Source organism: Centruroides vittatus, unplaced genomic scaffold (assembly GCF_030686945.1).
Source record: "Centruroides vittatus isolate TY-2023 unplaced genomic scaffold, ASM3068694v2 contig_549, whole genome shotgun sequence".
NCBI classification, from domain to species: Eukaryota; Metazoa; Arthropoda; class Arachnida; order Scorpiones; family Buthidae; genus Centruroides; species Centruroides vittatus.
The window spans coordinates 5,650,094-5,673,792 of record NW_027122325.1 but is presented as its reverse complement, the minus strand read 5'-3'; the positions used below and the strand labels follow the sequence as shown (position 1 = coordinate 5,673,792).

At 29.5% G+C, this 23,699-nt stretch overlaps 1 protein-coding gene across 2 annotated transcripts; it reads left to right on the top strand.

Annotated features, from left to right (window-relative positions):
- Window positions 1-945: 945 nt before the first annotated feature.
- On the top strand, window positions 946-23,002 carry fbp (fructose-1,6-bisphosphatase). 2 transcript variants are annotated; one of them, XM_067274553.1, is made up of 7 exons: window positions 946-1,052; window positions 3,873-4,082; window positions 14,510-14,765; window positions 18,122-18,262; window positions 20,714-20,851; window positions 20,958-21,074; window positions 22,667-23,002. In XM_067274553.1, exons 2-7 carry the CDS (start codon window positions 3,910-3,912, stop codon window positions 22,847-22,849), a joined length of 1,008 nt encoding a protein of 335 aa, XP_067130654.1. In that variant the 5' UTR covers window positions 946-1,052; window positions 3,873-3,909; the 3' UTR covers window positions 22,850-23,002. The 2 variants fall into 2 exon arrangements, with proteins under 2 accessions (XP_067130654.1, XP_067130653.1); XM_067274552.1 differs by lacking the exons at window positions 946-1,052; window positions 3,873-4,082 and adding an exon at window positions 4,348-4,621.
- Window positions 23,003-23,699: the final 697 nt, after the last annotated feature.

The window sequence follows — 23,699 nt, the reverse complement described above, 5'->3', positions numbered from 1 at the left end:
TTAAATTTTTTATAATATATTTAGATTAAAAGTTTAATTTAGTATTTTTAATATGTCAAATATTAAATATAATGTTCAATATAAATAATAGTTTAATAAAATTAAATATAACTTGAGTTCAAAGCTATTTTAATGTGTAGCATATAATATATATATAGTCTAATATAATTAGAATGTTAATCACATTAAATTTTGAATTTATACGAATGTCGAATGTTAAAATACGTATTTTTTTTTATTTAAATTAATAGCTTTAATCACTTATTACGAGATAATTGTAGAAAAGAATATTTTTCCTAATCATCTATGAGTAATATATGTTTAATAGTTTGGATATTATAAAAAATCTTTGGGCATTTTATGATATAAAGCGAGATATAATAACGATAAATTTTCTCTGAACTGTACGGTTTGCGTACCTTCGAGGATTATCGTGTATTATTAATACAAATAATCAACACTAGAAATTACTATTTTTCTTCTTGATTATTCTATATAAATAATACAAAAGTAATCTAAGAATTATATAGATTATACAAGCTATGTAATATAATACGTATATAGAAACTAATTTCAAACTATGAAATTCTCTAATCAATGTTAATGTCTTTCCTACATAAACTTTGATCTTTTGAATAAAAGCCGATTTCAATACAGATGAATGGTTACTTCCCTTGAATATCTTAATGATGACACGAAATTCAAACGAAATTCCTCTATAACAAACCTTTAAGACATTAATTAAATTTTTGAATTATTATATCTTATATTTAAAATAAATCTATTTGTAACATTAAAAAAATTAAACAAAGGAATGTATGTAGGCCTATATAATACTTTTAATATAGAATTTCATTATTTTGAATGTTTAAAAGTTACGTAAAGTCTTTTTAAAGTTTCGTTTTTGTACCAGTAGAGGGCTTTTTCTTGTTAAGGACAATAAATACTTTTGACCTTCAGCTGTATATTCAGTACTGTACTTTAGTTTGCGAATGGCCTGCAAAACTGTTAGCTTAAAATGTTAACGAAATCTTTTAAAACTCGAGTTTAACGTAAGCGAAAAGAAAACAAAAGGAAATTCCAATATTTCGCTAATGCATGTTTAGAATATCTTATTCTAAAAATAGATTTATGTATTTTTATAGTTGGGGAGTTCTAATGAATGTAACTTATCCTCATTAAACTATTTAATTTTAACAATAACCTCAAGTTTTAATTTAATTTTTTTTTAATATATATATTTAGAAAGTAGTGTATTATTTATATTAATATTTCAAATATATTTAGAATTAGGAAGAGTAAAGAGCGCATAAAAGAGATGATGAATAGTTACTTCTCTCGTATCTACTTATTCTAATAATAAATGTACTGTACTGTACATGCAGATTTTTTTCATTCAGTTTCTATCTTACTCTATTTTATTTTTATTTATTTATTTTTAGCTGAAATTATTGCATTTCCTGTATTTTTCTGGACGCGAAATTCATTAATCGCATAATTCTTACAACTGAATACTTAGTTTATTTAGAAATCTGTAATTTTAAATTAAAATTTAATGCAATAAAATAATTATTAATAGTTTTTTTTTCAGTAATGGAGCATGATATATATTTGAAACATGTATAATTTTGCTAAAAATTTTGAAATTATAAGGTATAAAATAATTTTAATCTTTTTAACGGTTCAATTACGTTTAAATTGCTATGATACTGTTTTATGTGATAAATTACTTTGTCACAATCAAGGAAATGACATTTTTAATGAAGAAAATTAGGGAAACGATTTGATAATTACTTTAGAATTTGGGCAGGAAATCAAAATGTTTGATTTCTTTGCAAAATTATAACATAATTATTATTTTTGCTAGGGCAATCTAGTTTAATTAAATATGTTTAAAATAGAGATAAAAATCACAGATTTTCGTTTTAAAAATTCATAATTTATTCAAAAATATTATCATAATTTGCATTATAAATGTTAAAATAACATTAATTTTTCATGATATAATTTCTTTTCAGCTTTAACAAGTAAATTTATTAAAATTGAAATAGTTAAATTGGTATTAATACCAGAGATCGGCATCGCAAAATTATTACTGAAACACTGTGATTATAATATCAGTAACTATTATTGATATAGATGTAACGATCTCATTAATATAATGAACTATTAATATTATGAAACTTATATTATCTATTGTACAATTCAGAAATGTATGATTTATACCAAAAACAAAAAATAGATCATATCAACCGGAAAAAAATAGACTAATCAAAATAAATCGTAACCAAAACAGTATTTTCGAGGAAGATTTCACATCAGAACGATTTATAAAAGATAAAATACAATTGGAAATTTCAAATGTATTAAATTTTATTGCAGAATATTAATAAGATGCTTTATGTACACGAAAGAGTAATTTTCAGGAAGAAAATAAAATCCGAAAAGTCTGCGTATTGTTCTGATACGAACCATGGTGATATAAATTTAATATAAACATTTCTCCTGTACATAATGGCAGTATCTTACATTGTAAACAAGTTTACTATTACAGTATATTTATCCATTAATTATTTTAAATTTGGCGCTTATATATGATTATTGTTAATTATTTTTAATTATTTCAAAAAAGCAAACGTACACTAACATCAGAAATATAACCTGACCGGGAAAGGGTTAAAAATAATTTTAAATTTTTAATAATTGATTTTTAAATATTTATTTATAGTATAGGACTGTATGTAGTAATTTTGCAACTATTAAAAAGAACTTTACAAATTTTTAAAATTGGAAGAATAAAGTAATCAGAATCGACATTTTAAGCATATCATTCAATATCATATGTAGGAAAATATAAAGTAACATAAGTTACTTAAATTTTCTATAGGCAAATATACATTCTAACAGTTAAAAAAGAGACTTTCTGTAATCAGTTTGAAAATTCTATCAAAGTTTAAAATACAATAAAGTGGGAAAATGTTTTTAGCATTTTTTTTCTCCAGTAAATTCGATATGGAATGAAATGTAAAATTGCTCGAGGCTGAAGTAAAAATGGAAAGAAATTTCTGTAGTTGAAAGTCAAACGAATAGAAGTATCTTGTCTACAAATTCTGTTGTAACAGCAAACTTTGTCGCCCAGTAGAAGTGTCTATTCTCCTTTTTTGTTTAATCGACATACTTATAGAAATAACCAAAGATAAATAATCAAATATAAATTATATATTAAACAACGTGTTTCTATACTTTATATAAACATATCTTTAACTTAACTTATTTTTAGAAAACGAAACCATTTAAATAAATAAAAAACACCACCAAGAATACGAATAACAGTTTTTTTTAATTAACAAGAACTCGCGTTTATAAATAAGGATTTTTTTAAAAAAATCGTTTAAAATTATATTTCAGTTTTTCAGGCTTAAAGTTATAATTAGTAATTTTTTTTATATCAGGAATTCGTTATTATATAATTTTACATTACAGTAATAAATAATTAATTGAACATAAATGCCATTGAAGATTTATAACAGTAATTGTTCTGAAAACTACTCATTCAGTTCATTTATACTACGTTTTAATTGAACATTTAAATTCATAATTATGTTTAGTATTGTCAAGCATTGCAATTGGAATGACTTGAGGGTATTCCTGGAGAGTTGTGGAAATTCGGATATTTATTTAATCATAAATTAATATTTTGTATTTAAATAATGCAGTCGATAAGTAAATTACAGTAATTTATATCTTTTTAAGTGAGTCTAACTTCGTTGGATCTTAATTGTAATAATACTGTAATGTTTTTTTTTTTTTTTTTTTTAATATAATGTCTTTGTAGTGAAAGGTATATTTATATTTTGTTTCCTTTTTTTCAGTTCTAGACAATAGGCGGGAATAAAGAAAAACTTCGGCATGACGAGTTCTCAAGTAATTCAAACCAATTTTATGACGTTAACTACATTTGTAGTTGAAGAGCAAAGGAAGGTTCCTTACGCTACTGGCGAATTCACAACTCTTTTGACAATTATATTAACGAGCATCAAATCAATATCGTCCGTAGTCAGAGCTGCTGGATTAGCTAATATGTAAGTTTATAACGAACCAACGTTTTGCTGCGAAAATTCCGTCAAAAGTTTAATTTACAAATTTAATGATTCGCGGATGGTTAATGAATTTTAATATGTAATAAATTTACGCGATAAATAGTAAAGGCGAATATTTAACTAATTGAACAGAATTTTATGAAGTTTATAGAAACTTTTATATGTATTGAATTTCAAGGGAAGGGGCAAAAAAAAAAAAAAAAAAAAAAAAGTTAAAATAGTGAGATGGCGCTAACTAATCAGCTGATTATTTCCACGTGATAAGAATCGAGGCGAGTTGGAGGTCAATTTAGGTGGAGGCGATTTCGATTCGTGTGAGAGTTTCACGCGCGTTAATTTTACAAAATGACATCGACGGGACCATCTATCGATACTAATTGTATGACATTAACTCGTTTTGTTTTGGCGGAACAACGGAAAATACCAGGAGCAACAGGTGACTTCACCCAGTTGTTAAGTACTATTTTGACGGCCGTTAAAGCAGTTTCTACTGCAGTCAGGAAGGCAGGAATTGCCAAATTGTGAGTCCATTTCGATATGTTGCAATTTATTCTTGCAAAATAGGGTTATATGTGAATTATCTTGAGGAATTGGGTTTCAATTAAAATATTATTTGTATATTTTCTTATTTGCAATCAAAAAATGTTAGTTTGTTGTTTGTTGAAGTGGTTCATTTAGTAAATTTGATTAATTAACCTGCATGTTGAATTCATTTTCTAATATATTTATTATTTAAAATGTAAAATTGGTAAGTTTATATAACTGCATTAATAAAAATTAATATGCATTTTTTATTTCAGATATTCATTTGATAAGTTTTCTTGATTTGTCGAGATCAAAAATAAAATGCTGGTTACAAAGTTTTCTATTTAATTTTAATTTTAATTAATCCTACTGATGTATTTATTGCATCATCTTTAATACATTATTGGTAGAATAATTTCCATATCACTTGAAGTTGCAAAAATTGATTATATTTCAAAGCATGAAAACAATTCTGATTGCCTAACACCATACATAAATTTATATCATAGTAAAGATAAGCCTAATTTACTATAAATGATATGAAGAATTTTGTAATTAAAAATTTTGAAATAAAATAAAAATAGTTTTTTAAAGAATGACATTGTTACTGTAAATAAAATAAAATAAAATTTTTAACTTTAAGATTAGATGATTTTTTTTTTACTTATGTTAGGAGACTGTGTATTACAAAAAAGACAGTCTCAAGAGTGAATGTTGTGTTCTGCTTAATCGGCAATTTTTTTTCCAATATTATAAAATTTCTAACTAAATCCCAATTGATCATAACATTTTTATTTGGTGTCATCTTCAATAGTTGTAATGCATTCTTTTGTTTCAAATTAGAAATTTTTTAAAAAATTTGTTCAATATAAGAACTGTAAATAAATTTTATAATTAAAAGTGAGCTTAATACTGTTTTAATACATCGTTTATTATTTTTATTTAAATCTAAAATTTAAAATAATATATAGTACTTGATGATTATGAAAAGTAATAATAAAAATATTAAATAAATGAGCATTCAAATTATATGTAAGGATTGTTTTAAGATCTCCATAAATTGTAAATTGCTATGACAATCTAGTTATGCTAAAGATCAGAGCTAGCTTCATGGCTGTGTATTAAAAACATTGACAGGGCCTGGGCTCCTTTCACTTTTGTTAATGCTTACTCTAAGTTTTAGGAATGCCAACTGAAATGAATTGTATAGTGCTATCAGTTTAGTAGTCATTTCCTACTAATCTTAGAGATGAATATTTCTATATTTTTTTGGCAAAATTAATTTGTCAATAATTGTTAATTAAAATTGGTGAAAACACAAGGCTGTAGTCATAAAATCAGAAGATATGCACTTAATAGGTTTATATTTTCAAAATATTGAAACAATATTTAAAAACAAACACTATTGGAGGATATATACATACAGAGCCTCTGATAAAGCAGTTTGTTTTTATGGTGTTTATAATGGTATATAAAACAATGAATAGAAAAGTGCTATCAGAGAAACAGTTTAGTTTTCAAAAGTTTAAAAGGTCTAAGAATTAATTCTTCTATTATATAATGGATTCTCCTGAAGATAGACTTAAGAATCCAATAATGCTTGAGTTTAATTTTGCTTAATCTTTGTTTCTAAGTAGAACCCAGATTATCTGATGTAATGGGAATTGATGTTACCTTGGATAATCAAAAACTCAGATAAAACAAATAGCCATAGTCAGAGCCGTAACTAGAGTATGGCCAACATGGCCCCCTCCATAGGCACTGATTTAATAAATGCGCCAACGAGAAGGTTTTGGAATAATATGTATTCAAAATTAATAACACGAGAAAAAATGTCTATATTTATATAGTTTTTATGATCTGTAATTTCTACAAACATATATTTCAAAAATAAACCACCATTTTTATTTAATAACAAAAATTAAAAAGGGGCCATTTTTTTTCTTTGCCATAGGCATCCAAACTCCTAGTTACGACACTGGCCATAGTCATTTTGGATTAAAAATAGGAATATATGGTATCCCTTCTAAGTCTCTCTTTAGTGAATTTAATCATTTATAAGAACAAAAATTTTTACATCATTTTATTATATAGCTAATATGTACAATAGTTTTAAGAATAACAATGTATATTGTTGTGACATTTTAATATGAATGAATTGTCTCACATTTGAAGTTAATATGATAAATGATATGAAAAACAAACCATTTTGTTGTTATACATAGTATTGTTTTTAAACTTTCTTTTATGAATTATGGTATAAGAAAAATTGTTTATTCATTGTAGATTTGCCTTGGATAATGTGAAACCTCAGATAACTGTGGGGTTCTATTATATCTGATTGTTAAAAAAGATTTTATTGAGTTGATTATTACAAATAAGTTGGAAAAACCTATTAAAATAGGTAAAAATATTAAAAACCTTAAAAATTTAAATCTTGTAAAAAGAATAGATCATGTGTTATATTTTTTTCCAAGTAAACAAGAAAACTTGCAAGGCTTAATAATGAATGCTTCTGTTCAATTGTTTGTTTTGGTAACTGGTGACATTGATCATTTTTGCATAAATTTATGGAATTAGTTATTCATGAGAAGTATTCCTGATTATTCTAAATCATTGGGTATTTATTTTTACTGGTACTTATGGATGTCAGTAACATTTTGACCATAATTAGAACTTTCCTGTAAGCAATGAACTGAATCCAGGCATTGATGAATTTGGTTTAAAAATTTAATTTTGTGATATGAATGCAGTTGCACACTTGGGATTTAGCCTTGGGGAGAAGAGTTGAACAGATAAAAAAAATTTTAATGTGAATTCAATAAAATTCTCACCATGTATGACTGCTAATTCATAAGTAGTATAGAAATAGATGACACACAAAGAAGAAAAATGAATTTTCCAAAAATCTCTTTGTAATTAAAATTTTTTAGTATTTTTTTTATCCTGTTTTGTTGCAGAGTTGCCAAGGGTTTTGGCTCCTCTCTGGATGTCTCACTGCATAAATGCATTTGAATTTTGACAAAGACAATCACAATATATTCTTTAAAATTCATTCAGAAATCTAAAAGCAGGGACAGATCCAGCTACCTCCAAATCTGTATCAATTACAAAATTTTATTGATTTTTTTCCAGTATTCAGCACATTTAGTGAATGATCTATTTTTAAAACTGGAAACTATAAAAAAAAAAAGAAATTAACACTTTCAAGAATGACTTGAAAAATTTATCAATAGTTTATATTGGACATGAGATATTGGGTAAAATTAACATAGATATTGTTATATCTAAAATTGCACTGCAAAAAGCTCAGAAATATTTATTAAAATTTTGTACTTACTATAATTAAACTTTCTAATGTTGATAGTTTTCAGAGAAGTTATTCATTTATCTTTAATGTTATATGATATATACAATACTTCGTGCTGTAGTTTTTACATGCATATGTTTCTGTAAAAGATACTGTCTTGTTTTCTGAAGGGAAACTGTTTCGGTAATTATGACTGAATAAAAACTTGTTTGTTTACTGTAAAAATCTATATTTGTTTTTCTTTATCTACACACCTTTTACTCCTGAAACAGTGAAATTATTTTTGTACACATCTATCTAGGTGTTGCTCTGTTAACAAGATCTGTAAATAAAATAAAATAAATTATTCTCCAATTTTATTTTCTTGTTTTCTGCCTCAAGCCATTATGCAGCTCTAATTATGCTAATATTTGTGACAAAGATCATTCAAGCTAAACTTGACCAGTGAAAAGACGAAAATAAACAATGTACAATCTGCATGTGGCTGGTATTGCTTATGCTTTTGAGGGGATGGGGATTGGTGAGGTTGAGTTGGGAGAGGGTGATAAAAACAATAGTCTTAATAACTAAAATGTACATTTATTGATCTCCATATTTACAATAATGAAACTACAAAACAAAAAATTGCTCTGACTAAAGTTGATAGGGGGATATTCGGTCCATAGACTTAACCTTTTGCCATTTTGTCACACCTGAACCATTACATTGTTCTTGAATCTCTCTTCGGCAGTATCATCTTCTGGATAAGAGCTTTAACATGATACCTGACCATATTTTTAACTCAAACTAAGTCAAATTGTGGGGGTTGCTTTCTTCACCTCACTCTGTCACTCTAATCAATTAAAAGAACCACCATATCTTCAAACACACTGTCTTCTTGGTCTATCTCTTCTCCTCCCAGGAAGAACTGTCTCATCACACATTTTCTCAACATAATCCAAAAGTCTTCTTTCAAGTGAATGGTCACAATCTTGATTTTAATTTTCTTAGAAAGTTGATAAAAATTTAAGTCCCTCTCACTATTCTATTTTTGATCCTATCCCTTCTTGTAACTCTCATTTTGCAACATATACATATACTTTTTTCTGAATTCAAATAAATCTATTAAAATATTTGTTTAAAATTTATAGTATTTATTGCATTCATAAAAATATACATATTGCTTATTTTCTGAATACTTTGTGAAAATTTCTTAAAATAGAAATGTTTAATAGATTCTTCTTCTTCTTCCTCAGCTTTTCCCACTCTATGTAGGGTCGCTGTTTCTGATGAGTCGCCTCCACTGCTCCCTGTCTTGGGCTGCCTCCACATTCAGATGCCTCCCTCTCAAGTCCTCCGACACAAGATCCATCCACCGTCTCCGCGGTCGTCCCCGCCGCCTCCTCCCCCTCACTGACATCTGCATAACCCTTCTTCCCACATACTCTTCTTCTCTTCGTACCACATGACCAAACCACTTCAACCTTGCCTCCTGTATCTTTGCTTCTATGTTCGTAACTTTCACAGTCCCCCTCACACATTCATTTCGAATGTGATCCCTTCTCGTAACCCCACACATCCAGCGGAGCATCCTCATCTCCGCCACCTCCATCCTTTTGACATGGGTTTTCCTCAAGCTCACAGTCTCAATAGCATACAGCATAGCTGGTCTCACCACCACCCGATAAACTTTCCCTTTCAACCTAAGCGGCACCCTCTTATCACATAACACACCTGACATATCCCTCCAATTCCTCCAGCCAGCCTGAATCCTGCCTGTCACCTCCTTATCCACACCTCCATCCTCCGCCACAGTTGACCCCAGGTACTTAAAGGTATTGACTCTGCGAAATACGTCTCCCCTCAACTCCAGATCCCTCTCCCGGGCACCATCCACCTCCCCACTACACATATACACTGTTTTACTCCTACTCACCCTCAAGCCCCTCCCTTCCAACGTGCCCAACCACCTTTCCAATTTAACCCTCAGCTCCTCTTTAGTCTCGGCGCACAGAACGATATCATCTGCATACAACATGGTCCAAGGCGCCTCTTCTCTGACCCTGTCCGTGATCACCTCCATCAGCATGTTAAACAAGAAGGGGCTCAGTGCTGACCCCTGATGTAAACCAACTCCCACCTTGAGGCACCGGGACACTCCAACACAGCTCCTAACCTTTGTGGCCACATCCCTATACAGTTCCTGTATCAATCTAACATACTTTTCAGGAACTAGCTTTTCCCTTAGACACCTCCAGAGTTCTTGTCTAGGCACCGTATCATAAGCTTTCTCCAGGTCAATGAATGCCATATGCAGCTGGGTTTGCTTCTCCCAATATTTTTCCAACATTTGCCGAAGGGCAAAAATGGCATCGACTGTTGACCGTCCTGGCATGAATCCAAACTGCTCTCCTGCAATGGTCACCTCTGCTCTCAACCTTCCGTCTAAAACCCTTTCCAAAATCTTCATCGTGTGGGACATCAACTTTATTCCTCTATAGTTTTTACACTCTTGAACATCCCCTTTTCCTTTGTAGATAGGTACAAGTATACTTTCTCTCCATTCGTTAGGTATTTCCTCCTGCTCAAAGACTTTTTTGAATAGGTCCCATAGCAGGTCAATGCCCTTCCTCCCCAATGACTTCCACACCTCTACAGGAATTCCATCCGAGCCCTCCGCTTTACCGTTCTTCATCCTCTTTAGGGCCCTTTCCACTTCTTCTCTGGTTACCATCTGTACCATGCCCGTGTTTTGGCTTCCTTCCTCTCTGTTCTTTGTTTCATTCTCTGTATTCAAAAGTCCCTCAAAGTATGCTCTCCATCCTTCTCGTATATCGTTCTCCCTTCGAAGGACCGTCCCCGTTGTGTCCTTGATCTGCTTTACATGCGAGATGTCCTTCGTTGCCCTATTCCTGATTTTGGCTAAACGATATATTTTCTTCTGTCCTTCCCTTGTATCCAACTTCTCGTATAAATTCGCATATGCTCCTGCCTTTGCCTGTGCCACTACTCTCTTAGCTTCACGCTTTGCCGTTTTATACGCAAATCTATCTTCCTCAGTACGTGACCTGTCCCACTTCCGTTTTGCCTCCTTCTTTACCTGAACAACTTGTTGCACATTTTCATTCCACCACCAACCTTCCTTTTGCACCCTAATCTTTCCAGATGTTACACCAAGCACCTCCTCCGCACAGTTCCTGATAGCCTGGGCATTATATGCCCACCAGTCCTGCACCCCCTCCCATTCTTGCGAGATTTGTAGCAGCACCCTCTCCACATACTCCGCCCTCGCCCTCTCCTCCCTCAAACGAAACCACTTGATTTTCTTCATCTGTGTATTTCCACTTTTCCTATACATTCTTAACTTCATGTCTATGCACATCAACCGATGTTGCGCCGATACCTGATCTGTTGGTATAACCTTACAGTTTATCACCGTCACAAGGTGCTCTCGTCTAGTAAGGATATAGTCAATCTGCGAACTATGAGGCCCACTGTTGAAAGTTATCAGATGACTTTCCTGCTTGGTGAAAAACGAATTCACAATCCCTAGATCAAAAGCCACAGCAAAACCCAATATACTCTCCCCCTCCTTGTTGGGTTCCCCAACCCCATGGCCTCCATGGATCCTTTCATAGCCCATGTTCCGCCCCCCTATGTGCCCATTGAAGTCGCCTCCCACAATTACTCTCTCCCCTCCTTCCAGTGTCCTCATTTCTTCATCCAATTCACTCCAAAAACATTCTTTCTCCTCTGTTGCACATCCTACCTGGGGTGCGTACACACTAAACACCACAAGTAGATCATCTCCAAAACTCAGTTTCATTCGCATCATCCTATCACCTCTCCTGTACACCTCTAGTACCTCGCTCCTCCACTTGCCAGCCACCACTATTCCAACCCCATTTCTTCCATTCCTGTTTGCACTGCTATAAAACAATTTACATCCATCTCCAAGTTCCTTCGCCTTGTCTACCCTCCACCTCGTTTCTTGCACGCACAGTACATCAATCCTCCTTCTCCGCATCATATCCACCACCTCCATTCCTCTTCCCGTCATACTTCCCACATTCAGTGTTCCCACTCTCAACACCTTTTCCTCATGTAGGGCTTGCTTCTTTAACCTCATCCGCCACTGGTGAGGTAGCCCTTGCCCACTTTTCGCAGTTTTAGGGCGATCTAGCTGCGCGTCGCCTACAGGGTACGCCCTAGTTCTCCTTCTATCACAGTTTCTGAGACTCATCATGTAGTTTTGGCAAGATGTTTTACGGCCGGATGCCCTTCCTGACGCCAACCCTCCTCCTTTATCCGGGCTTGGGACCGGCAACAGCCATTTTCAGGGCTGCGTAAAAGACAATAAATATTCGATAAAATCGATTAATTTCACTTTCGAACGAAATGTTTAATAGATTAAATAGTATTAATCAATTACTTTTTTGGAACTGATGTTTTTGTTAAATTGGGAGTATAATTTTAACTATGTAATGTTTTTAATATTTATTGTTAGGTTAGTTTCCTTGATGGATTTGGGATCACGAAATTAATTAAACTTAGAAATGAAATGATGCAACTAGTAAATGGTGCAAATTCCAAAACCTGGTTAATTGCTATTGCTAAAGTAAATATTTAACTTACTCCATTATTAGATTTAATTTTTATTTTAAAGTTTAATGTTATTTCTTCAATTATTATTCCAGAAAAATTTATAAATTTTCATCAACTTTTAAAATTTAACATCCAAATAAATATTGGAAAGAAGTACAAAATGTAAGTTGTAAAATATTATAGGATAGTATTCTTGTGATCAGCAGCATAGCTAGCATGGGTGGCACCCAGTGCAGATATCGTGGTGTCACCCTTTTTAACTCTTTTATAAAACACTATTGAATTGTATTATCTTCACACTTGAGCAACTCGAACGCTATATCGAATATGCAATGTCGTGATGTATAAGTTTAGATTTACAAAATAAATCATAACCATACATCAGTACTGCCACACACAAAAATTTGCAAAACTGTAGTGATTCCATAACTGCCCCTTGTAAACATTTTAATCTGGAGTAATTATTTCATAGCTTACATGCATTTATAAATTATCACAGTTAATAAATTAAATTATTTAATATATATAACTTGGTTAAAATGGCTTCAAGTCTAAGTGATTTATTGTTGAAAAACATTGTGATGGTTTGTTTAAGTTTATTTTTTTCACGGTCGGGTCACCGGACAGTGTGGGCTGCCCCCTCTAGCTACACTTGTGGTGAAGATTGTAATTATTTTTTCCTTGTTAGTAATTATTATTGTAACACTTGCAATGAACTCATTATTAAACTGAATCCATAGGATGGAAATTGTCAAATGGAGACAAGTCTTAAAATCTGATCAAAATATAAACTCCAGACAGCCAGAAAATATTAGAACAACAAATTCTTTAATATTATTTTAGTGAATTTATATAGAAATCGATATAATGAATTTTTAAAAAGTCCTCTTTAATACAAAAATAGTCTTAATAAAAAAATTTAAGTATTTATAAAATATGTAAATTTAAATATACTTGATACTTAAGAATTAAATTCTTTTCATAATTTTTTAATTTCATTTATACCAAATCTAAACTTGAATCAAAATTAATAATCACAAATTAAGTAATTGTTTAAACTGAATTTTAAAGTTAGTTTTCATTCCTGAATATATATTATATATTGATAAATATATATAATATATTAGTTTAAAAACAAAACTACAAATTCTATAAAGTAGAACATCATAGAAAAAAACTTAGTTTTGGATTCACTTTTATATTACAGCCAGTCAAGTTTGTATTAAAAATCAAAAACCAAATAGATTTAGAAGAAAATTTTAAAGCTTTAAAATTTCCTTAGCTTTAAGCCTTGCTTAAGTATTTTATCTTATGATAAATTCATTGATTATTGACCAACTTAAGATAAGGTGTACAAGTCTCTCTTTATCACAACTATTTTTATTTTTTATACAATAATTTAATGAACACTTGTATAAATGCTTTAAGTGATATATATAATGTTTATGTAAAATTATACTTTCTTATTGATACAATTTTTAAATTAGATAAAAATAACTTAGGAATAACTTAATAAAAGTGTTTTTATTGCTAGAATGTCATTATAGTTTTAAAAATACTTTAAATATGCTCTGCAATTTTTTAAATTAAAATGTACAGTACGTTCAAGTAATAAATTTATTTGAAAAAAGTTTATGCAAATTGTTTCTAAAACTGTATTTTAGTTTAATGAAATTCAAATGCTAAAAATTATGAAATGAAATATAAATTTGCTAATAATTATTACCAAGGTTATGGTTTAGTTCTGTTATGAATCAAGGATAAAAATTTTTAATTTGTAGCCTTGATTTCATTTAAGTTTTATTTTTTGTTTTAAATAATTACTTTAAACTTACAGTTCTTATCTCAAAAATATTTAAACTATTGAAATTATCAAAAATTCTATAGATGATCATTTCTTAAATGCAGATAGAACAATCTTTAGATAATGTTTTAAATATATTTTAAATAACTTCAGGTTTTAATTCACTTTTTATTTTATATACTGCAGGTATGGCATTGCTGGTCAGACAAATGTTCAAGGAGAAGAAGTGAAAAAATTAGATGTTTTGGCAAATGATCTGTTTATTAATATGCTAAAATCCTCTTATGCTACATGTTTACTAGTATCAGAAGAAAATGATAATGTTATTGAAGTAGAAGTAGAAAAACAAGGAAAATATATTGTGTGTTTCGATCCCTTGGATGGTTCTTCCAATATAGATTGTCTTGTCTCTATCGGTTCTATTTTTGCAATTTATCGCAAGGTAATTTAAATAAAAATAAATTTGATTTTTTGTAACTTTTTAAAATATTTTCAAAACTAATATTTAAGTAAGACATTATCAGAAATGATTAAATTCAATGTTTGTTTCAAAACCATTGAATTGTCTTTAACAAGTTAGTTGATTTTTAAAGATTAGTAGTCCAAAGTACTGAATATTTAGGATTATGAAATTATCAAGTTATTCGTATCTTATATCTGAATTTACTACTTACTAAAATATCTTATAAACTAATAGTTTTTTTTTCTTTTAAAAATATTGTCTACATTTTAAATATGAAGAGATTTTTATATTGTCTAAACTTTTGTATTGTGATTATTATAAATAAGAACATTTAGTATTTTTTTTTTCTAATTTATATAAAATTAATCCTAACTGATATTTTATATAGGCTGAAGTTAGTGTTTACATAATGATAAATGTGATATTCAGATTCCTTTAAAAAATTTTTTTCAGAATTTTAAGCATTAAGAATAAGTTTTCAAATTATTTGAATTTTTGAAATAACTTTCAAGTATTTTTTTTTAAGGCCAAACAAAAATAAAAAATACCCGTTGCAAAATCAAATTATTATTAGTTGACAGTATTTATTTTTAAGATGTATTAATCATTTATGAATTTATCAAAACACAGCTTTTAATAAAAATTAAAATTATTTTCTAATTTAGAATGTAAATTAATTTGAAGGAAAAATATTTTAAAAGATAAATATATTATAGAAATTGAATCAATTGATGATGATGATGATAAATATATTCAAAATACAATTTTAAAAATACTGTAGTTATATTCATTTAAAAAGTAATTAGTCTAGCTGTACATAGATTTTTAATAACTTTTGTTGCTATTTACTGAATTTCATTGCTTTTGCTTTTAGATTGTTTATTATTGGTATTTTTAATGTTTAAAATATTTGACTAATATGAGAGATCCTTTATTCAATATGAATTATTTTTCAAAAAAATTTGGAAAGACATATAGAATATATGCTTTTCAGTAATACATTTGAAATCATTGAATACAAAATAATAATATCAAATTTATTTTAAAATTACAGTATATTCAATTAACTTGCCAAAAACCTTATTTTAACACAAAGGAGGAGATCAATTTTCATGTGGACAAATATTTTTGACTTAATTATAGGTCTGCTTCAAGTCTTAAACCTTTTGTTCTGTTTTGGAACTTAAAGGAGAACAATATAATATTTCAAAGTTTGAAATGATGGTGAAATTCAAAATCATGTTTGTTGTTCTTAGTATATTGATTAAATATTTACAAATTTAAATCTCATCAGACACAGCATTCAGGCAGAGCATGTGAAAGTGCTGAAAGTCTTGAGATTTACAAAGTGAGATTGAGAGAAGAATGCCTCAATTTTGAGGAGGAGGAAATAATTTCAAGTAGATGACAAACATAGTGATCCAAATGGGATGCAGGAAAATGGATTTCATTAATTAAGAAAACATATGTAAAATATTTGTAAATTTATGTAACATCCATTTAAATTTATAAATATCTATATAAAATCAATTTAAATTTGTAAATATTTATTCTAAGAACCAATTTTAAATTTCAGCATCATTCCAAAGTTTGAAATACATCCCACAAAAGTGAAATTGCAATTCCACAAAGGAATGCATGTAGCCATGTGCACATTGCGGGATTGGTTTAGGTGACAGAGAAATGAAAATAATTAAAAAAAGAAAGGTAGGCAATAGACATCTATTTATTCAGTAATGAATATGGCTCCCACAGGCCATTATACGGTGAGGCATACTATCAATGTGGTGATTAATAGTTGCCTGAGATATCCTTTGCCAAACTTTGCATCCACTACAGCATGCAAGTCATCCACAATATGTGGCAGTGGTCCTCAGTGCACTTCATGTCAGATGAGGTCCTGTAGGTGTTTGATGGGGGAGAGATCCAGCAAGGCTGATGGCCAGAAAAGGATGTAAATATTATTCAGGCAGGTGAGAGTTCAGTATGTGATGTGCAGTCAGGCATTATGCTGGAACACCATGTTGAGTGAGGCCAATGGCTGAACCACAGGCCCCACAATTTATGTGATATACTGGTCCTCTGTTAGAGTGCCTGAAATGTTCACTGGGCAGGCTGCTGATCAAACATGATGCTCGATATGGGGCCAGTGTAATGCTTCGCAAAAAGGGCTGGCATGTAGCATTTCCTGGGATACTGCCATACCCATTCATGGCCATCATTCCTCCACAGACAGAAGTAGCATACATCGTAAACAATACCTAATACCATTCAGTGGTCCAGTTGTGATGACAATGACATCATGCCAGATGTGCAACCCTGTGTTGAACAGTTAATGGCGCCCCAGTTGCTGATTGCCGTGCATGCAGCCTGATTTCATGCAACCTGTTGCAAATGGTTTAGATGGACATAGATGCATCCATTTATGGCAACAGGCAGTTTCAGATGTCATGTGCCGTGCTGAATGGGTCCCAATGGGCCATTTGACAAATCTGCTGGTCTATGTGCTCTGTCATAAACAGGTGCAATCCACTCCCTTTTTGGCATGTTCAGATGTTCCTACATCCATCATGTCACACATCACTGGATGGTACTCACATTTTGCCCAACACACGTCATGCACACATTGACAAATCGAGGTCATGCAGCTCCAGGATGTAATCTTGTTCCCCAGCCATTAACTGATGGTATTCAGCTTGCTGTTTCTCCAAGGCACTTTCCATGCTTCTTCAAAAGTTTAGCTGCTGTGAATCATCACTAATAGCATTTACAGCCTGAGCCGGCTGCTGGTCTTTATAGCCCAAAACTGGGCACTACATGACCTAATGCACATGCAAACTTAAATAATTTGCATATTTGTCACCTACTAGTCCTGCAATTTGCAATTGGCTATGTGCCTTCCTTCATGGTGTTGCAATTTCACTTTTGAGGAATGTGTTATATCATTCTCATTCAAGTTCCAAAATATGATAGAACAAAAGGTTTAGATCTGAAGCAGACCTATAACTAGGTCAAAAACATTTGTCCAAATAAAAATTAATTTTCTGCTGGTGTTAAAATAAGGTTTTTGATGTGTTGATCAAGTAATCCAATATATTAAATTTTCTATACAAGCTTAGTAGCAATGATCTGAGAAAATAGAAAGGCTGAAAGTTAAAGTTAAAACCTATTTTTCTAGTGTCAAAATGTCCAAGTTGAATTATTAAATGTAAGAATGGATACATTTTTTCACTAATGTCTCATTTCGGTATTTAAATTTTTCCTTGAATTTTATTTTAATGATTGTATATTAACATAATTTTTGAATTATTTATTTTATTACATTTTTTGCATAGACAACATCAGATCCCCCTTCATTGAAAGATGCTTTACAAAGTGGTAGAAATATTGTTGCTGCAGGTTATGCATTATATGGGAGTGCTACTATGGTAGTTTTATCAACTGGAACAGGTGTAAATGGTTTCATGCTTGATCCTGTAAGTTGTTGTTACACTTAATTATTCATGAATACATTATCGGTAATATTTTTAATTTTATTAATATTTATTTTTTTTAAGCTAGTAAAAGCATGTACACTCAAAAATACTTACACATTACTGGAGTGAAATTCAGTTTTTTTGGGTATTAGGGGATAAGAAAAGTAAACACAAAAATTAAAAATATAATTCTAACATTAATTATTTTCAACATTACAAAATAGCTTCACAAAATTTTGTAAACCATTTTTTCTAATGAAGTCTTGTAAACATTTATTTTTCTGAACTCTGTTAAACCCAAAAAACTGAATTTCACTCGTGTTGACATATATATATATATATATATATATATATATAAAAGCATACACCGCATTAGCGTATATTACTTTTCTTACCAATCCAAACTTTCTATTAATCTGAACTCCATACAACAATCTAGATATAGAATATGTTAAGGTGTTTGCTTGTGAATTACATTTTGTTTTGTACATTATTTTAAAGCATATTTAATGGTAGATTAACTCTGTTACATCTATTTTACTGTTCAATTTCATTTAAAATAATCAGAAGCAAAAAATATGTCCCAGTTTTAGTGCAAAATGATTCCCCTGCCATTCTGACTATTGAACTTATCCTTATCCAGTACAAAAATACTTCTGAAAATAACTTCTCAAGTTGCATTTTTTCATTGATTTAGTTATTTTTAATTTTGTTATTAACAGAAATATTATTTTAAATTAAATTTTGGTCAGAACGACTGATGTAGATATTATTTCATTTGAAAGAAACAAAGCAAAAAATATTCTTACATTCTTCTAATGCATTAATTATATAATATACAGTGAAACCTCGCTTAACGAGCATAATTCGTTCCAGAATCTTGCTCGTAATTTGAAACACTTGTTAAGTGAAAGTTTTTTCAATAGAAATTAATGTAAAATACGATAACGTGTTCCATGCTGAAAAATACTCAAATATTTTGTATAACATTTATTCAAAGAAAATTACACAATATACATTGTTAAGAAGTGTGAATCATCATCATCTTTTCTTCTAGCATGGAATGAACCAACCTGGAATGTGAATTCGATTTGCAGAAAACATCAGACATATCTGTGATTTTTTTTTTTTTTTTTGAAGACACCAAACGATATGCCAAATTCTTGGCCTATGTAAAGACTATAATTAAGTATTAGAAATTAATTAATTTGATTAGAGGTAGGCAGTTTTGTTGCCATCTTGTATTAAATTTAATAATTATAAATAATTTTTAATTTAGACATTTTAAAAATTTAATTTTGAATTGTCATTAAATTTAGTATGAGATGGCGTGTTTATTATATAATGGGCAATGATTGTCGATGTTTATATGTAATGTGTGAACACAAGTTTATAAAAATGTGTGATCACGAGCAACACTAAGGTGCTAGCATGTGCACAATCTGGGATTTCCCCTCTCCTTGTCACTTGTTATGCAAAACATCGCTTGTTAAGCAAGTCCATTTTTTACAATTTGTTTTGCTCATTAAGTGAGATTCCACTGTATTAACAATTACATATATGTAATAATATATTACTAATAATACAGTAGAGAGATAGGTGAGAGAAACTAAAAACTACATGATGGTTCAACTTTTATCTGGAATTTATGGTAATGGAACTGTGTATTTTACATAGTCCCAATTCATTTTTTTAAGGTAATCTCCCTCCACATATATTAACACTTGATCATTTTGATAATGATTGTCTACAGAATAGAAGTATTTTGACTGGTGTTGGAGCACAACCCTTGCATGGTGGAGGCAATTAACAGACTTCATTAGGAAATTCTGGATCTTTTGCCATTTGATTATCACGTGTTTTTTTTCTTTAAAGGATACCTTGGAAGACTCGTCACTGCATTTGTCTCCAACACCTGTCAAAATACTTTTATTATGCAAGCATATCATTGTTGTCAAAATGGTGGAAGGAGTCAGTGTATGGGGGATAATATCTAGAAAAAAATTGCAAATTGTAACTGTATAACATAGTTTCATTTCCATTATTAAAATTCTGAATAGAAGTGGAACCATCCTTGTACATTCAACTATATGTAATTGACTTAATTTGCATGCAGAAATAAGAGAATCAACTCCAATATTACAAGAAAAGATATATATTTCTAAAAGTATTTACACACACATAATATTGTGTATCAAAAAAAATTTTATAAACTTTACATTAATAAATTTTATGTAAATAAATTTAATTTGCTTTATTTTTTTTTGCTTTATTTTTTCTGCTTATTTGTAATGTACAATTTTTTACAGTAAATATTTTGCTGTAAAAATTGTTAAAACTAGGGTACAACTAGCTAGTTCAGATTAGGTAGAATGTATGGTACTATACTTTTGTTATCTTTTTAAATTATCAATGACATTCTATGTAATAGCATAAAAATTTTTTTCATAGGCTATTGGAGAATTTATTCTGACAGATCCTGACATGAAGATTAAGCCAAGAGGAAAAATTTATAGTATAAATGAAGGATATGCTTCAGTATGGGATGATGCTGTTATAGAATATGTTAAACAGAAAAAATTTCCTTCTGTATGATATAACTAATATTTTTAGCCTTAAGAAATTAGTTTAAAGTATCTCCATTTTTTTTATTAATGATTAATGATTTATTATTATTAATTATTTTCATCTGTAGAGTGGAAAACCTTATGGTGCTAGATATATTGGCTCAATGGTTGCTGATGTTCATCGTACCTTAAAATATGGAGGCATTTTTATGTATCCTGCAACTAAAGAATCCCCTAAAGGAAAGGTAAGGATATTTTTATCTTTCAGATAAATTATATATATATATATATATAAATACATTTTATAAAAAATTTTCATCACTTAAACTTTTAGTTGTAACAAATTTGAACAGAACAAACAAATTAAATAGCATAGCTAATACACACGAAAAATTTCTGTTGAATTTGAATAGAGCATGTGCAAGTATTATCTGTTCAATATAATAAGGATGAATGGAAGTGCTGGAATTTATTGGGTTTATATAAAACTCATTTTATGTAGATTCTTGAACTGTATTGTTTATTGAAATGACTAACTAAGTCTGAAAGTTCCGCTTGCTACAGATATATGTATTAGCATATTTATGACTAAATTGAATAATTCAAAATGACATCCTACAGATAATGTCTGAAGTATTGAAATATTTAGTCTCATAATTTTGTTTGTCCCATAGAAATAGTTGTCTTTTGACGCAAAGAAAAAACTATCTTGTATGATGATATTAAGTTTGATGATATGCACAATACAGTAGAGCATCGTTTATCCGAAAACCGTCAACCGAAATGTCAGTTAACCGAAAGCTTTCCAGTCAGACTGTGTCATACTGAATCGAATGTTTTTGATACTAGATTAACTTCTAAAGTATAATTTTTTTGTTTTTATATTTTTCAGTATTTTTGTTTGTACAAAATAAAGAAATAATTTTTAACAATACAGTAGCCTCGATTATTATTATAAACATTTTTGTTAGGCTTAAAATCTACGAAAATTCAACACGAAGTGACACGCAACGGAGAAAAATTTCAACATCGAATAGGTTAATATATTTTTTCGTACATAATCGGTTATCTGAACAACCCCAGTCCCCAATTGATTCGGATAAACGATGCTCTACTGTATTTTGTTTTCTGTTTCTTCATCTTTTTTGTTGCCCAGTATTACTGGAAATGAGTAGAGTTAAGTTAATTAGAAAATCAGTTTATCTAATAATTATATCAGTCATTCAAAACATTTCAGGAATGGATCAAAAATATCAAAACATGTTAGGATATAAATTTATTTTAATATATGAAAATTTTGTGATCCTTGAATGATAGTTTTTCTAAAATCAACCCACGTTTCAATATACTTTCTCTAGTACAAGAAACATTTAGAAAAATCATCATTCAAGGATCAAAATAGGATTCATACAAGACAAAATTTTAACTCAAATTCTTTTCATTTACAATTTTTTCAACTTTGGATAAATTAAAAAGGCATTAGGAGTAACACTAGGAAATGAGTGTTACAGATTAGCGGTTCCATATTTCATTAATTAGTGTTTGTAATGACACTCATGGAGTATTAATCTGTATCAACATATTTTTCATAAAATTCTAATTTTGATTTATTTTTATTAAAATTTTAAAGTATAATGAACAAAACACTACTTGTATACTGTTAATTTATCAAATATTGCTATAAAAATAATAATGAATAATTTATCATTAGTTCTTTTTTTAATTCTCTTCTAGTTTTTAATTTAATTGAATAAAGATATTTTTTTTCTTAAAATTCTGATTGTTTTATTTATTATCAAAATTATAAAATCATTAATTAGTACAATTTTAATTATAGCTTCGCCTTTTATATGAATGTAATCCTATGGCTTTTATTATGGAAAATGCAGGAGGATTGGCAACTAATGGGAAAAAACCTATATTGGATATTGTCCCAGAAAATATTCATCAACGTTCACCAATATTTCTTGGCTCTAAGGAAGATGTTGAAGACATAATTAATCTGTACAAAAAGTGTTAAGAATTACGGTAGAAAAGTTTTACTATGAAAATTTTCATACTAACAACCTAATCACTTATGTATTCAAATTTTTATTATCAAAATGTGAAATCATATTTTTTTGAACTTTTTTATTGAAATTCTTACAAAATAAAGTCATGTTTATAATTTTGTTTTAAGGAGTTCATGAAATATGCAAACATGCTTTGTCATCTGTGCTTTCTAGTAAAAATGAATATAATATATTCAGAATATTTTCCTTTATCAATAGTTGTTAGGTATTTCGACAAACTTTAATAAAGTTTCACTTAATTTCAATAATTAAATTTTATACTCCAAAACCCTTTCTTACATAACAAAATAAAAATGTTTTATCATAGCTGTTACAAAAATTTATTCAAATAAATAAATGCTTTATCCATTTCATCTACCCATCAAAAAAATTCATCCAATATTCTAATTTCAAAATGTTTGTACTGAACACAAGATTTTTGAATTGTTTCACAGTTTTGTTTCCTGAATGACTAATTACAAAAATACTATGCAGATTGAAGCACTGGCCTGATATGTTTAGCTTTAATTTGATATCAATTGTGTGTGAAATCAGAAATTGAGATTAACACTGAAAATATATATACAGTAGAGCATCGATTATCCGACTTAATTGGGGACTGGGGTTGGTCGGATAACTGAAAAGTATGAAAAAGTACATTATTAGTATAGTGTATTAGGCCTGGTTTAAATACTAGCCTCCCTTTCATGGTCGAGCCAGTGCTGCCAGCTAAAACATGCAAAAATTTAACAAAAATAATATTAAAGAAGCCAAGACATAATCAAATATTGTAGCGCCACATTACTAGCGGACATTTAA

What these genes read in the sequence shown, in the direction of transcription:
- fbp (XM_067274552.1), top strand. Translation starts at nt 4,446, where the DNA reads ATGACATCGACGGGACCATCTATCGATACTAATTGTATGACATTAACT. An exon ending in AACAGAAAAAATTTCCTTCT is followed by an intron (nt 20,852 to 20,957) that starts GTATGATATAAC and finishes TTTCATCTGTAG; the next exon opens with AGTGGAAAACCTTATGGTGC. An exon ending in AAGAATCCCCTAAAGGAAAG is followed by an intron (nt 21,075 to 22,666) that starts GTAAGGATATTT and finishes TTTTAATTATAG; the next exon opens with CTTCGCCTTTTATATGAATG.